The sequence below is a fragment of the Chiloscyllium punctatum genome, chromosome 41, assembly GCF_047496795.1.
Source record: "Chiloscyllium punctatum isolate Juve2018m chromosome 41, sChiPun1.3, whole genome shotgun sequence".
NCBI lineage: Eukaryota > Metazoa > Chordata > Chondrichthyes > Orectolobiformes > Hemiscylliidae > Chiloscyllium > Chiloscyllium punctatum.
In genome coordinates, this window is record NC_092779.1 from 15,431,948 (window position 1) to 15,444,589 (window position 12,642).

The window sequence follows — 12,642 nt, forward strand, 5'->3', positions numbered from 1 at the left end:
GAATGCGAACACTCTGTAATACACAGAAATACACAAAATAAGTGCAGGAGTAGGCCATTTGGCCCTTTGATCCTGCACCACCATTCAATATGACCATGGCTGATCATGCAATCTCAGTATCCCATTCCCACCCTCTCCCCATATCCCTTTGATTCCTTTAACCACAAGGGATACCTCCAGCTCCGTCTTGAATATATCTTTCGAACTGGCCCCAACAGCTTCTTGTGGGAGAGAATTCCAGAGGTTCACAACTCTGAGTAAAGAAGTACATCCTCATTTCAGTCCTGAATGGCTGTGACCCAGTTCTGGAAATTCCCAACATCGGGAACATTCTTCCCGCATCTAGCCTGTCCAGTCCCATCAGGATTTTATATGTTTCTATGAGATCCCCCCCCCCCCCCCCCCCATTCTTCTAAATTTCAGTGTTGGAGTATAAAAGCCTTTGTCTAAGCATATGTCTATGGAGAAGTGTAGATGCAGTGAACAATTGTTTGTTTCTCATACGACTGGAAAAAAACGCTCTTTTATCCTCAGCGCTGAGAGCAAAATTACAGTAGTGTGGCAGCGGAATGTCTGTGACAATTAAGGTCACGGGTTTTTAAATCAGTAATAAAAGGATGCTGCTGATTTTTGCATACACCTGGCAAAGTCAAATCTGCATTAAAGCTTATTGTATCCAACATTTGTGCTGCCTTGGAAGTTACAGCCATCGAATATTTAATTTCACTGAGATTGGTTATGAACGTCTGGCAGATCAATGTTTGCATAGAGGTGTGGGAAGAAGGCTTCATGCAGATTTTTCCGATGGTTAACAAGCCATTGTCCTGCAGAGCTGCAAGCACAGCAACAGCATGAAAATATTGTAAATGGGACATGGAGAACATGATCAGGCTGCTGCAGAGAATCCTGAGGTTGAGACTGATGAGCATAACGTGCTCGATAAAATCAGTTTTAAAGCACAAGGTGAAAATTTACTGCTGCGGGGGGAAATGTGTTATTTGGCGTAATCTAACTGTGGGATTTATATATAACTGTGAAATTTTGGTGAAATGAGATCTTTCTCGATGCTGATGCATTAGGCAATTTGTTAAAACTACAGCGAAATCTGTCACACTGCTGAGAATTTCATGTGATTTCCACAAATTTAATGTGATCTGGTGGAGGAAGTGTCACTCTGTTTGATTTCTACAGGGTAAACACTGTAAACACAAACTTTATTGATTGCATTTACGATGCTCCTTTACAGCAAGCAGTGCGGTCCTATCCCCAGTGGGTCTCCGAACTGATTTTGTTGAGCAAACGTTTCCTTGTCTCTGTGTTTTGTCATGGGACAGGATTTTCCCTATTGACTCCTGAGCCCCTGCCTTCAGGTTTAGGTGAGGGTCAAAAGCTGGCACAGTGCGGGAAACAGTCACTCATTTGTAATGGTCCTCCATTTGGCCCAAGAATGGCAGAGAGGGGGCTTGCTGTCCAGTGAAAGACAGGGTCAGGTCTTCAAAGCTGGAGGGTCTACCCCGTGACCCTTGCAGCTTTAGAAGCTGCAGGAAGATGCTGTGACTGAGGCTTAAAGTCTACCTGGAGCACTGGCCTCTCAGTCTTGGTAACGGGAGACTTAGCTCCAGACAGCCTATACTGTCCAGGGGTCATTACCGTGAAAAATCTCCATCTGTGTCTTTCGATTGTGAGTGCATATAATTCTTGTGGTTTTCCAAGAAATTCCCTCCATGGGTAGAGCATGCATCCATAAAATCAATTCTGTTTGTCTCCCTTTCTTTACAAAGTTGTCAGTTCAAAGTTGTTCTACAAAGGTCCGGGGGTATGTTGCTGTTCCATTGCAATTGCCACATTTGTGAGGCAGAGGCTAGTTTTCTTCAATAAATGCTCTGACCACAGGCATCCGCACTGTACCCTGAGCATGTTATTGTGGTCACATGTACATTTTGATGAAAATATTTTTCCTACCCTGAGGGTTGAATTTTACAAACACACTTTCTCAACATGGAGCGTCACCTGCCTTTAACTTATATCCAGAAGCCTCCAGGGCACTCATTCAAATTTAATGGACAGACAAGCACGGGAAGCCCTCCCAGTACTGTCCATTTGTGTCAAAGTCATAGGCCTTTATTCAATATTTCAGTCTTTGAGATGGCTGCGGAACCAGAGATTTCATTGGCCTTTCATTTATTGATTCTCCAATATTTGTTTCCCCAATTAACAAAACAGCATATTTATCTTTTTAAATTGGGGAACTAATGTCAAGGTTTAAGACACTTGCTACGTGACACAATGAAAAAGACCTGTAGTGAAGACCCAATACGCAAAGCAGTAGTGACACCACTTGTGGGAGGCTGGAATTGCAGGAGGGCAGAGGCATTTCTTTGGAAACCAAAGGCAATTGCAACAGCTGGAGGGCAAATGGTCCCTCATGCCTGCTGCACCGTTCAGTACCAATAGGGCTGATTGCCCACCTCAACTCTACTTTCCCACTTTGTCCCAACATCTCTCCTGAGTCCTTTAGTGTCTGAAACTGTCCAGATCTCAGCCTTGAGTATACTCAATGAGTGCAGCTTCCATACTCTTCTGGGGTGATAAATTTCCGATGATTCACCCTCATCTGAATGAAGAAGTTTCTCTCAGAATTAGAGAATGGTTACCTCACAGAAAGAGGGTGATTGAGCCCATTGTGTCTCTGTAGGTTTGAGTAATTTGCTAAGTCCCACTGCCCAGCATTTGTCCCATTTTGCTGCAAGTCTTTTGTCTTCAAATTATCCAATTTGTTTAATGGCCGCTGCCTCCACCACACTATCAGGCAGTTTTGGACCGAAGTAGCTGATCCCTTATTTCAAAACCGTGATCCAGGTTTAGGCTCTCCAGCCAGGGGACAAAACAGTTCCACTGTATCAAGCCTCCAAAGAATTATATACATTCCAATGAAGTAACTCTCAACCTTCTAAACTAGAATATAGGGAACCAGGAATACTAGGGGTGAGAGACTCCATAACTTGATGTGTTGGGGATTATTCCAAAGAACTTCCTGACAGTGTCAAGTCTACATAAACTGAAATGAGACATCATTTGTCTTGGGTTCTTCCTCTGTCCTGTTCTGTTGCAGTTAATCCCAGTTCACTTTCATCTCTCCTTGCATGGCTCCAAGCTAGTTTTGCAGCATTGCTTGTCCAATGAACTCTCAGCATTTCTTAAATTGCTCATTATAAAAATTTGCTCTTCTTTCCAAGTATTTAACTAGAAAGCGGGCTACTTATAAGTTGTTATTTCTGACCCACGCAATCCTACAGTCTCCCCTGTGATATAGATAAAAACCTGGTTCTAATACAGAAGGTTACAAAAAAGATAATTAGCTTAGCATATGTGTATAGAGTCTGCTTGAAAAAGCTATTGGTAATCAAGCACTCAAATTTTAAAAAAGCTCCTGACTTACATACTCTGAACTGAAGCTTCTTGACGATTCACCTTCAGAAAAACAAGACAAAAATGCTGAAGCAAAAAGCAGCTAAATTCTGATAAAAGGTAGTGATTTCAGCAAATGTTTATTCATCTGAGATCCCAGTAACCTCATTTTCTAGAAGCTGCATGGCCCCCACTGTAAATTATTAGTTTTTAAAAAATGAATTAGATTCCCTTCAGTTTGGAAACAGGCCCTTCGGCCCAACAAGTCCACACCGACCCTCCGAAGAGTAACCCACCCAGACCCATTTCCCTCTGACTAATGCACCTAACACTATGGGCAATTTAGCATGGCCACTTCACCTGACCTACACATCTTTGGGAGGAAACCAGAGCACCCCCACGCAGATACGGGAAGAATGTGCAAACTCCACACAGACAGTCGCCCAAGGCTGGAATTGAACCTGGGACCTTGGTGTGGTGAGGCAGCAGTGCTAACCACTGAGCCACCATGCCACCCCAATAAGTGGCATGTAGTCATAAAGTTTCACACCATCAACTTAAAATGAGGGAGATCATCAGTTGTTTTGAAATTTGACAGGATAAATTCCTATGTGCAAATAAATTAAAATCATGGAGGCAAAGCAGTTATGTAACCATCTTAAATGTCAGGTCATTGATCCACATATTTTTAAGATGTGTTATTTTTCAGAAGCAACTTTCTCACCTGGGCAACTCATTTAATGTGAGTCATTCCATCTTGCTAACACACCAAAGTGGCTGGGTCAAATAGTTCTTTCTTAAATCTATAAACTCTTTCACGTTGGCAAGGGCCTTTGCCCGAAATGTCGATTTTCTCACTCCTCGAATACTGCCTGACCAACTGTGCTTTTCCAGCACCACACTCTTTGCTCTAATCTTCAACAACTGCAGTCTTCACTTTTGACCAGGGCAGGGAACTGTCTGGTCACCATGCTATAAGGAAGGATGTGATTGCACTGGAGGAGGTTCAGAGGAGATTCACCAGATGCCGCTTGCGTTCGAGCTCTTTTCCTACGGATGGAAGCTGGATAAGCTCGGATTGTTTCCTTTAGAGCAGAGGTGACTGAGAGGGCTCCTGATTAAGATGGTTCAGATTATGACAAGGTGGATAAAATGTAACTATTCCCTTCGTTGTAGAGTCAGTAACAAGGTGGTGTAACTTAGGATGAAAGGCAAGAGGTTTGATGGGGATCTAGAGTGCACTGTTTCAGCAGAAGGTAGTTGAAGGGTCCTGGCCCGAAATGTTGACTCTCCTGCTACTCTGATGCTGCTTGACCTACTGTGCTATTTCCAGCTCCACATTTTATCTACTCTGACTCTCCAGTGTCTGCAGTCCTCACTATCTTCAAGTTGAGGCGGGAAAACTCACAACCTTTAAAAGGTGCTCAGATGAGCACTTGCAGTGTCATGGCATTGAATGCTGTGGGCCAAATACTGGGAAGTGGGATTGGTGTAGATTTAGAGTCGTTTTGTCAGTGCAGACCTGAAGGGCCTCTTCTGCACTGTACGACTTGATGAAAATACCTATTGGTTCATCTAGTCCATCGCATACAACAGCAAAAGCTTGAGCACATAATGATCATCAAGTATAGAACAGTACAGCACAGGAACAGGCCCTTTGGCCTTTGTACTGACCATGATGTTATTCTAGACTGATCCCATCTACCTTCATATTGTCTATATCCCACCCATTCCTGCCTGTTAATGTGTCTGTCTAAATGCCTCTTAAATATTGCTATCATTTTTGCTTTCACCTCCCATAGCAGTGAGCTCCAAGCACCTACTAACCTTGATGTAAAACTTGCCTCGCTCATGTCTTTTAATATTTTCCTCTCTCAACTGCAACCTACATCCCCTAGTGTTTGACATTTCTACCCTGGGAAAAAGATTCTGACTATCCATCCTAGTCATGCCTCTCATAATTTTGCATACATCTATCTGGTTGCCCCTCAGCCTCCGATGCTCAAGGGAAAACAAAGTTTATCCAGCCTCTCCTTATAGTTATCACACTTCAATCCAGGCAACAATCTGGTAAACCTCCTTTGCACCATCTTCAAAGCCTCCACATCCTTCCTATAGTGTGGTGACTGGAATTGCACATAACATTCCAAATGTGGTCTAACTACAATCTTATATAGCTGCAACATGACTTGCCAACTTCTTTACTCAGTGCCCTGACCAATGAAGACAAACATAACATATGTTTTCTTTACCACCTTTTCCACTTACACTGCCACTTCCAGGGAATTATGGACTTGCATCCCGAGATCCCTTTGCATATCAATGCTCCTAAGGGACTTGTAAAGTTTTTAATGTAAACTTTCTTTTTTAACCTCCCAGGTTAAAATCCATCTGCCATTTCTGTGCCCAACTTTCCAAGTGATCTACATTTTGCTGTATCCTTTGACAACCCTCCTTGCTATTCACAACTCTACTTCAGTGTTGTCTGCAAACTTACCAATCAGACTTCCTATATTTTCATCCAAATAATTTATATAAATTACAAACAAGAGAGGACCTAGCACTGACCCTTGCAGAACCCCACTGGTCACAGACCTCCAGTTAGAAAGACACCCCCTCCACAACTACCAACTGTTGTGATATGATCAAGTTAATTTTGTTCCCAACTTACAACTCAGCCTGGATCTCATGTGACTTAATCTCTGGATCAGCTAAACCTGAAGGATTTTGTCAGTGGTGGTGTAAATTAGCTAAGACCTCACCCATGATGAGGTATCTTCCACACTGGTGTCACTCGTTGAATAACCATAGACCCACAGGTGCCTTTGATGGTGTTAAGATGGTGAGTTGCTGCAGTTTATTAAGTAAATACTGGTGCTGGTGTTGGAGGGAGTGACTATTGAAGGTGATGTACATGGTACAAGTCAACAGGCTGCTTTGTCCTTGATGGTATTGAGCGTCATGTGTTTTATGGGAGCTGCACTCATTTTGGTAAGTGAGGAACATTTCATTACACCTGAGCTTTGGGAAGTCCCAGGGAAGCTGACAATTTATTTTTTTCTTTATTCTTTCATGGGGTGTGGGCATTGATGGCAAGGACAGCATTTATTACCTTTCTCTAGTTACTCCTTGAACAGTGTGGCTTGATAGGGCCATTTCAGGGCTGGAGATTATTGGAGTTAAGAGTCAACCCAAGGCTGTGTGTCACATGTAGGCCAGATAGATGAAACCTTAAAGTTCAAGGGATGGTCCGCCCCTTATTTGTTCTGAATTTGAGCCCTCACTTTGTGGATTGCAATGTTCAAACTACAAGTCACTCCTTTCTCAAGAATGTGTTTGTTTCCTTTTCTCTGCAAGTGGGTTATTCTATTTTCTGACCATATTAAAGTTCCTCTTTTTGAAATGTAATCTTTGGGTATCTTCTGTCAAATCAATTCAGGCCAACATGTTGCCGTGTCTACAGCTCAGGTTTCAATTGGGAAATTTCCCAAAGAGAAAACACGACAGTGAAGAGAAGGGAAGGGTGTGGGGTCGAGAAGGTGATGGTGATGATGTGAAGGGTATGATGGGGGAAGGAGTGCAGAAGGTGACGGTGATGATGTGAAGGGTATAATGGTTGTTGAAAAAGTCTTGAAGTTGCATGTCTCACTCATCAGCAATGGGCAAGCCAGCAAGAAAATCTGCGCCGAATTTAAAGCTTGCTATTTTATGATCTGCATTATTTTAATTCTGTAATATCTGCATCTATATTTCCTTTCCTTAACCTTTATTTAATTGCCAAACGTTTAAACATTTTATTCTTCCTAATTCTGACATTAATATGACCTTTAATTCGAAAGCATAAAATCGGTTTATCTGTACCAATCTGTCACGTTAATGAGAATTACAAAGCGTTTAAGTCTTGGCTAATTGTTAAGCATGCAGCAAATATGGAACACTGTAACAGGAATGTTTCAATGTTCCACACTGCTTGAACAGGAAATAAAACACTGATTGCCATGAATACTTTGGGCCTGGAAATTCAACAATGCTGCACTGTTTTGCAATCTTCAAATGGGCACCAAGATGCATAATTTGGCAAGTCCATTTCACTGTCAATCCTGATCACCCCTGTTCCTACTGTTCACTTATCTCCCTCTGTCTGTACTCACACAGTCCCAAACACTTAGTTCCTCATTTGCAAACTGCCAAGAGCCACTGTTGATGATACAATGGGCTGAAATTCAAACCAGCCTTACCAACATGTTGCCTCAGGACACTGTGAGCTCTATGCAGTTCACCAGTCTGATGTAAGAGGAGCCCAAGGCCAATATTGCATAAGCCTAAGCCTCCCATTATAACAGAAGACTCTTCTTTCTACCCAGTTTGCACTGACAGGCTGATGCTAAGCAATTTCTCATCCATAAGTAACTAGCCACCCTGTCATCACAGCTAAAATCTACTGGCCAAATTTCAATGTAGCAAATTACTTGATGCGTGGCAAGGGTGGAGGAAGACTGAAACACTAAATTAATGAAACTGGAATGGTATATGAGTAGAGAGTGAAGCTGGTTTATCTTGTACAGCAAGTGAAAGATATAGTAAAGGGAGTGAGAGGAAAGGAATTCAAGTAACAGAGGAATCAACTTCAGCAGTAAAAGCTTTCAGAAAACACAATTGGAGTGAGATATGTGATGTTAAAAATGCACTAATCTGCCACATCAGAATTGTGATCTATAGATGCCAACTTTCAAACAATCCAGGTTAATGAATTTTTAATTCTACATGAATAAATTTTTAATTTAAATCGAATTTAGCTGTGAGGAGAATTACTGCATAGCATGACTTCCAGCAGACATAAGTTACATTTGCAAAGTGGCAAGGGGGAGGAAGTCTTAAGCAAATAGGATTAAATAACAGGTTTTCCACTCCATTTTCAGGGACAACTATCCCTCCTGTCTATGAAGAGGGATGCCCCGAAATCGATCCCTATGAGATATCTTGACTTTGCACAGCACTTTGGAAGAGAGCACTTATGAATCTACTCTCCCAATGAATAAACCTATGATCAGTCCCCTTTTCAGTTCTAGATAAGTCACACTAAGCTTCAAAGGTGACACAGTTTCTCTTCGCAAGATGCTGAGTTTCCCCAACACTTGCCATTTATTAATCCTGATGAACAATGCATATGGCGGCGTAGAGTTATAGAGATGTACAACACGGAAACAGACCCTTCGGTCCAATTCGTCCATGCTGACCAGATATCCTAACCTAATCTAATCCAATTTTAGAGGCCCATATCCCTCTAAACCCTTCCCTGTTCATACACCCATCCAGATGCCTTTTAAATGTTGTAATTGTACCCGTGTCCACCACTTTCTCTGGCAACTTATTCCATACATGCACCACCCTCTGTATGAAAAAGCTGCCCCTTAGGTCCCTTTTAAATCTTTCCCCTCTCACCCTAAACCTATGCCCTCTAGTTCTTGTAAAATTACCTCATGGGCAGACCTCATCGCCATTCCTTTTTTTTTGTTACCTCTCTCTTCAGGCAGTCCAGAGGAGAGGATGGCACTGAACACAGCAATCCAACACGGGCTGAAGAAGGAACAAGCTGTAACTGAGGTCACAATGGATGTATCTTTAAACATGCATGTTCCTGAGAATGTCCTCCTTGATACCAACTTCTTTGTTGGCATAGAACTCCAAAACAACAGCAATGAAAAACGCAGTACGACTCTCTTTCTGAGTGGCACCGTGGTGTTCTACACTGGAGTTCCAAAAATTGAATTTAAGCGGGAGACCATTAAAGTCACTGTGGAACCTCATCAAGGTGAGACCCATTGTTCTGGATTTTCTGATTACCGGTGCATTGTGATCCAGTTATGGGGTTATTGGGGGTTTGGTGAGGGAACAGCAATATGTGCATGCTTCATTTAAATATTTATTTGGGGTGGAGGTTCCACTTTTTAATGGTCAAACCTGCAGGGACATCATTTCTAAAGGGTATCCAACAAGAATTAATCTCCTGTACAGTTGGGAAATTGAAATCAGTTGGATCTGATTTCTGTGTTGCTGATGGGTATATGGAATGGAAACTATTTTGAGTTTTGCAACAGCTAAGTTTTGCTCATTTTCTTTGCTGTGATCTTGGATTTTCACTTGATGCGTGGTTCGTTCAGACATGGGTCATCTGTGTGGGTCATTCAGACTATTTTGCCCCAGTGCTATTTTTGGCATCAATGAGTTTGCCAATGGGAAGTCACCTTTCTGGAAGAAAGAGGAACTATTGGTCGGTCATATCAGGTTAGCTTCCATAGATCTCTACAAGTAACTCACCTCCTTACTCTCTGCATTGATTACCTCAGAATCTGGAGATGGCCGAAGGCAGGGCATAAGTTCAAATGAAGTTTCATGTTCCTAAAGGGGGCTTGGACAACACGCCTGACAAAGCCAAACAGACATGATCCTCAATGTTCAATAGTTACTCTGAAGTATTCTGATCACAATAAATAGCACCTTCAGCTGTTGGATTTACAAATACCCACCATTCCTTCTCATGCATTTCATCCAATGACAACTCATTGTGGTACACAACTAACCTTGTGTCATTATTGAGTTGGGGTGAAAATAGTAGGAGAACAAATGTCCGAACGTCCAAACTGCAATCTTTGTATAAGGCTAGAGCAACAGCTGCATGGGAGCACCATCACATGCAAGTGTTCCTCCTATCCTACACAATGCTGATTTAGAAACATTCGTGCCACACAAATGCCAGGCTATGACCATCATCAGTAACAGACAATCTAACTACCACCCATAACATTCAATGGTGCTTTCATCACTGAATCCTCCACTATCAACATCCTAGGGCTTATCATTGACCAGAAACTCAACTCAACTCACCACATAAAGACAGTGGCTACATGAGTAGGTCAGAGGCTAGGAATAATGCAGCGAGTAATCACCTCTTGACTTCCCAAAGCCTGTCCACCATCTACAAGGCTCAAGTCAGGAGTATGATGGAATACTCCCCATTTGGTGGGGGCAGTTCCAACAACAGTCAAAAAGCTTGATACCTCCGGGACAAAACAATCTGCTTGATTAGCAACACATCCACAAACATTCACTCCCTCCACCACCGATGCTCAGTAGCAGCAGTGTGTACTACAAGATGCACTGCAGAAATTCACCAAAGATCCTCAGACAGCACCTTCCAAACCAACGACCACTTCCACCTAGAAGGACAAACAGATATACGGGAATGGCATACATGGGAAGTTCCCCTCCAAGTCACTTACCATCCTAACTTGGAAATATATGTTCACTGTTACTGGGTCAAAATCTTAGAATTCCCTCCCTAAGGGCATTGTGGGTCAAAATCCTGGAATTCCTTCCCTAAGAGCATTGTGGGTCAACCCACAGCAGGTGGACTGCAGCGGTTCAAGAAGGCAGCTCACCACCACCTTCTCCAAGGGCAATCAGAGTTTAGCAATGTACGCTGGCCCAGCCAACGACACCCATATCCCATAGAAATGAATAAACAAAAAAAAATTTGGAACAATATCACTGTTCCTTCACTGTCACTGTGACAAAAACTTGGAACTCCCTTTCGTACAGCACTGTAGGTGCTCCTACACCAGATGGAGTGCAGTAACACTTCCTGCAAGGTAACCCCCCGTCACTTAAAAGTCTGACGCTCTTGTTCAGCTGTGTAGGCAGTGACATCATCTCTTGAGAAGCTACATGCTGAGTATAAGGGCATAGCAATGCTTTGAGAAATTGCACAAAGTTGATGGAATTTTTGCTGATCATTGCCTTATCTTCTCCAACCAACCTCATTTTGCCCACTTAGCTCTGTCTTTAGCTTCCCCTGCAAACACATCAGTCCAGAACTTGGAGTGTTCCCACTTCCTGTTGAAAGAGTAACTTCCATTATGATAGTGCTCCCCAATTGCATTTCTCTGCAACTGACAGTAAGCCACTTGTACCTTTTGGACAGAGTGTGAAAGTGAATGTAACATGCCTGCAAAACTTGACCCCAGATGAACACATGCATCTCCTAAAGGTGAGATAGAGGTGCATTGCCACTTTAAATAAAGATTTTGAAGAAATGAAGTAGTCTGTGTGGAGTGTACGGCAAGTTAAGAGTGTGACTGGTCAGTGTATGCAGTAATCCAGCATTTGGTGAGATTGCTGTTGCAAGAGTTCAGAAAGGTCAAGGGCTGAGTGGATGTGTAGTTATATTTTTATATTTTCATAAAATGTTGGGATTGCTGGCCTTGTCCTATATTTACGCACCCCCCCCCCCCCCCTCCTAAGTTCCCTTGAGAAGTGGGTGGTGAATTGTCTGCTGGAAAAACTACAACCATCTGCTGTAAGTACACTCACTGTTAAGAAATGGGTTCAGGTTTTCAACCCAGTGACAGTGACAAAATGGTGATATGGTTCCAAATTAGCATGGTGTCTGTCTTGGAGGAGGACTTGCATGTGGGGGTGTTCCTGTGCATCTGCTGCCCTTGTCCTTGTGGAGGTTACAAGCTTGGGAGCTGCTGCATTATACCTTGTATATTGTATACTGTGCGGCCATTATGCATTGATAGTGGAAAGCGTGAATTATTAAGGTAATGGATGGAGTGATGATCGACGAGTTACTTTGTTCAGCACGGTCATAGAATCATAGAGCAGTACAGCATGGAAATGGACCCTTCGGTCCCACTCGTCCATGCCGACCAGAAATCCTAACCTAATCTAATCTCATTTGCCAGCACTTAGCCCATATCCCTCTGAACCTTTCCTATTCATATACCCATCCAGATGCCTTTTAAATGTTATAATTGTACCAGCCTCCATCACTTCCTCTGGCAGCTCATTCCATACGTGCACCACTCTCTCACCTCTGTTTTGGATTTCCCTACACCAGGGAAAAGACCTTGGCTATTCGCCTTATCCATGATTTTATAAACCCCTATAAGGTCACCCCTCAGCCTTCGATGCTCCAGGGAAAGCAGCCCCAGCCTGTTCAGACTCTCCCTATAGCTCAAATCCTCCAACCCTGGTAACATCCTTGAAAATCTTTTTTCCAAATCCTTTCAAGTTTAATGATATCTTTCCTATATTAGGGAGATCAGAATTGAATGCAGCATTCCAAAAGCGGCCTAACCAATGTCCTGTACAGCTGCAACATGATCTCCCAACTCCTATACACAGTGCACTAACCAATAAAGGCAAGCATACCAAACGCTGTCTTCATTA

The 12,642-nt window shown here is 42.7% G+C and overlaps 1 protein-coding gene across 2 annotated transcripts in view; it reads left to right on the top strand.

Annotated features, from left to right (window-relative positions):
• The window catches only part of LOC140464870 (coagulation factor XIII A chain-like), a 113,245-nt gene that overhangs the window by 86,462 nt on the left and 14,141 nt on the right, over nt 1-12,642 (top strand). For both annotated transcript variants that reach the window (XM_072560434.1, XM_072560433.1), the window contains exon 12: nt 8,939-9,220. In XM_072560434.1, coding sequence (XP_072416535.1) covers nt 8,939-9,220 — 282 coding nt within the window. The remainder of the gene's footprint in view (nt 1-8,938; nt 9,221-12,642) is intronic.